Raw genomic sequence first — 3583 nt, forward strand, 5'->3', positions numbered from 1 at the left:
GACGATGATGACGTAAACAATGACGTCACTATCAAGATGGCGGTCAAGGTGCATGCTCTGATTGGTCAGTTGCTTGTCATATTCGTTGGAAAAAATTTAATTTAACCGTCAATTTACAAGAAGTAAGGTAATGTTATTGGGCAAAATCCATTTACTAATACTGAAAACGTTAAATTTATCCTATTAATAATGAATAAAGCTGACAAAATCAGAAAACAGAAAATAGTTGAGTGTTGTTTAAATGTAAATGAAGTGAAAAAAACTATTTTTTTTACCTTAAGCTCTAAAAATCGAAGCAAGCGCAATCATAAATTTGAACGTTCTTTGAAATTGAAATGTAAAAAACTTCATCGAACTAGGAGCTTATCCATTCATCTATTCATTCATCATCCATTTATTTATTGATTCCTTCGTTCATTCATTCACCCATTAATTCGTTCATTCATTCTCCCATTCATTCATTCATTCGTTCATTCATTCACTCATTCATGCATTCATTCTGCTGTTATTTAAAATTTGAATCCTTTCATAACATTTAACGAATCAAATCACATCCATACATATTTATCACATATATTTGAAGACACTCACAAACACATATACACGCACACATACCCGGTCGCTCGCACGCACATCACACACACGCACACACACGTACACACACACACACACACATGCACATACGCACACACAGATTGTTTGTTGGAAGGAAAAGAGTTGAAACGAACGCTGTTTTCTTTGAAAAGAATCTTCAAGGTTAGAACAGACTAATGCATTGCATGAAGATAAAAAAATAGTTAATGAGTTATTAATGCACATAATAATATGTGCATTAGTATGTGTTGATTGAATAGATGAATGAATGAATGATTGAATGAATGAATGAATGATTGATTTAATAAACAAATGAATGAATGATATTGTTTATAATATCATTTTTCATTCATGGCGAACTATGAATATTATTGAAAATGAAAGATACGTTGGCAAAATATTTTTTAGATTTTTCAGAAAGTTTTCAAATAAAATGAATAAAAATTTCTCAAAAATTTATTCTGAAAATTTATTCTGAAATAAAAATAAAATGAAAATCTCACAAATTGTCAACTCCAACTGAACCTTAACTCAGAACGAACCAGACCTAATAAAAGAGTTCATATACAGCGATGGCCTACAGACGCTGATGAAGTTAGCACAAGACAATCAGACCAACTCAACTTATCAATGCTACATTCTCAGAGGTATGTGCACTGCGATTAGTTAATTTTGGACGAATGAAGTAAAATGGACGGTCGATTGATGGATAGATGGATGGAGAGAGTGATGAAAGGATGCAGAAATGGTTAATTGAATGAGGGAATGAATGAATGACTAAAAGTGTGAATGAATAAATAACTGAACGAATGAATGAACGAACGAACGAACAAATGAACGTAAAACTGACTAACAGCAATCGGCCAACTGATGTTGAATGTGGATGGGATGAATGGAATAGTATCAGTGAACAGTGTCGTCCAGTGGCTCTATGCTCTTACAGGCTCTACGGTAACATGTTTTTGCTTGGCACATACGATACGATACATAAGCAATACGACGTTCTGCTATATACATATCAATATTATGATTATTATTGCTCTTATTAATTATCTTATTATTCTTATTATTTTTATCAATATTTTTTTTCATTATTATTTAAATTTTTTGTGTTAATATGAATGCTGAAATGCAACTTACAATTAATTTCAATAATTCACTGACCCTTTATCTAGCCAACCACAATCAATAATTTAATTTTGTCAGCCAATCACAATCAACAATTCAATTTTACAAACCAATCACGGACAATAATTCGACCAATCAAACAAAGCACTGGTAAAAATTTTTTTCATTCGCTAGTCTGCCGCCATAGTGAAGACTTCAGTCCGCCTGCTTCTCATGTTCGTCTGCTACAGTGAATGCAACTCCTTCCTCTTCATCCAGGCTGTCTCGGCTTCCAGCATCAGCAAAGGTTGTTTGTTGTTGCTGTCGGTAGTGTCCTATGCTAGGGAACCAGAGTCGTCGGGAGGTTTTTACCGGGGTCTGAATATTTTGAGGGGCCAAAGTTAGATATTTTTCCACCGAATCCGACATTCTGGTTCTGTTGCATCTTCACCAAAATTGCCGTTGTGTTTGTTGTCAGCGTTTTTGAGATAGATTCCATCTCTTTTTTTAAATTGTAAACGTTATTAGCACGTCCGTTTTTAAAGAAATTTATTTTGACTTGTTTTTCGATGCGCCGTCAAGCGTAAATTTAAAATACGTTGAATTATAATGAAAAGTTGTTTAGCGAATAGTCAGTCCGCTAAATGAACAACCGCTCATTAGCTACCTAACTGCATTTTTAACCAATTACAGCTTGTAAATTAAGTTTAAGAAAAAATCCAATAATCACTGATCATTTATCTAGCTAATCACAACCGATGATTTAATTTCATCAGCCAATCACAAACAACCAATCAAATAACGTACAGGCAAGAAGATGTATTCCAACTTGATGGATCTATTGAAGCAGTCCAATCGCGACAACTCACAGTGGAATGATGCATGTTTGTTTGCCATGCTTCTCATCAATAAGATGCTGGAACCAATTCCAGACCAAGACACGTTCTATAACGCTGTGGATGTCCTATTGGAACAGGGTATTGACAAGGTTCGTTCGTTCGTCGTTCTGATTGGTTGATTCGGTTATGTTGTGACTGGTTTTAATTGGTTTTTGATGAAATAAACTTTTTATTATAACACATTCATTTAAAATTTATATTGAAAGTACTGTTATATTTTATGGAATGTAATGATTTATTTATAGATTTGTAAGAGAAGTGACGTCATAAACGTGTAAAAGAGAAATGATGTCATGTAGAACGCCCTAGCATGACACAAAGAGACTACGTACATACATATTTATTATCACATTTTTAAATACGACTGTAATAATAATAATGATGATGGTTTTATTTTCATTGATGATAACAATGATGAAGACGAATTGTGTACAAAATAAAATGGCAGTAGATACGAGCTGGAGTAGTTTTATGACTCTCTTATTTTAAGTAGTACAAAATTATCCGTGCTGAGTCAACTGAGTATTGCTAAGTGAGAATTTTAATTGGATTAAAAAAATATTTTTTATTGTAAGCTGCAGTCGCAAAGCTTGCTTCACTTACTACAACGTCAAAGTTTGTATATTTATTATATTAACTCAGGTGTTTTGGACCAAAACAAATTACAACATCGGAAAACCGGAGTTCATTGAACAAATTAAAGTCTTCGAGAACATGATTAAAGACGAGGACATTTCTGTTATTGAACAGCAACAACAACAGCAGACGCAACTTCAACAACCACAGCTTCAGCAACAACAGTCGACTAGGTCTGATAATATACGTTTGAACAACTTGATAAAAATATTTGCAAAATTTAAATTAATTTTATATTTTTGATGCGTGCATTTGTGTTTTTTGATATAAATAAGGATAATTTTGTCAAAAATTAATTTGTTTTTAAAACAACAGGAAGCGAATAAAATCAAAGACACAAAATAGAA

At 32.9% G+C, this 3583-nt stretch overlaps 1 protein-coding gene across 1 annotated transcript; it reads left to right on the forward strand.

The window, feature by feature from the left end:
- Positions 1-1464: 1464 nt before the first annotated feature.
- Positions 1465-2719, forward strand: HELRODRAFT_84734 (hypothetical protein; the record flags this gene model as incomplete). Its single annotated transcript, XM_009025299.1, has 3 exons — positions 1465-1545; positions 1897-2011; positions 2511-2719. The coding sequence occupies 3 exons, from the start codon at positions 1465-1467 to the stop codon at positions 2717-2719; spliced, it is 405 nt and encodes a 134-aa protein (XP_009023547.1).
- Positions 2720-3583: the final 864 nt, after the last annotated feature.

The sequence above is a fragment of the Helobdella robusta genome (assembly GCF_000326865.2).
Source record: "Helobdella robusta unplaced genomic scaffold HELROscaffold_41, whole genome shotgun sequence".
Lineage (NCBI taxonomy): Eukaryota > Metazoa > Annelida > Clitellata > Rhynchobdellida > Glossiphoniidae > Helobdella > Helobdella robusta.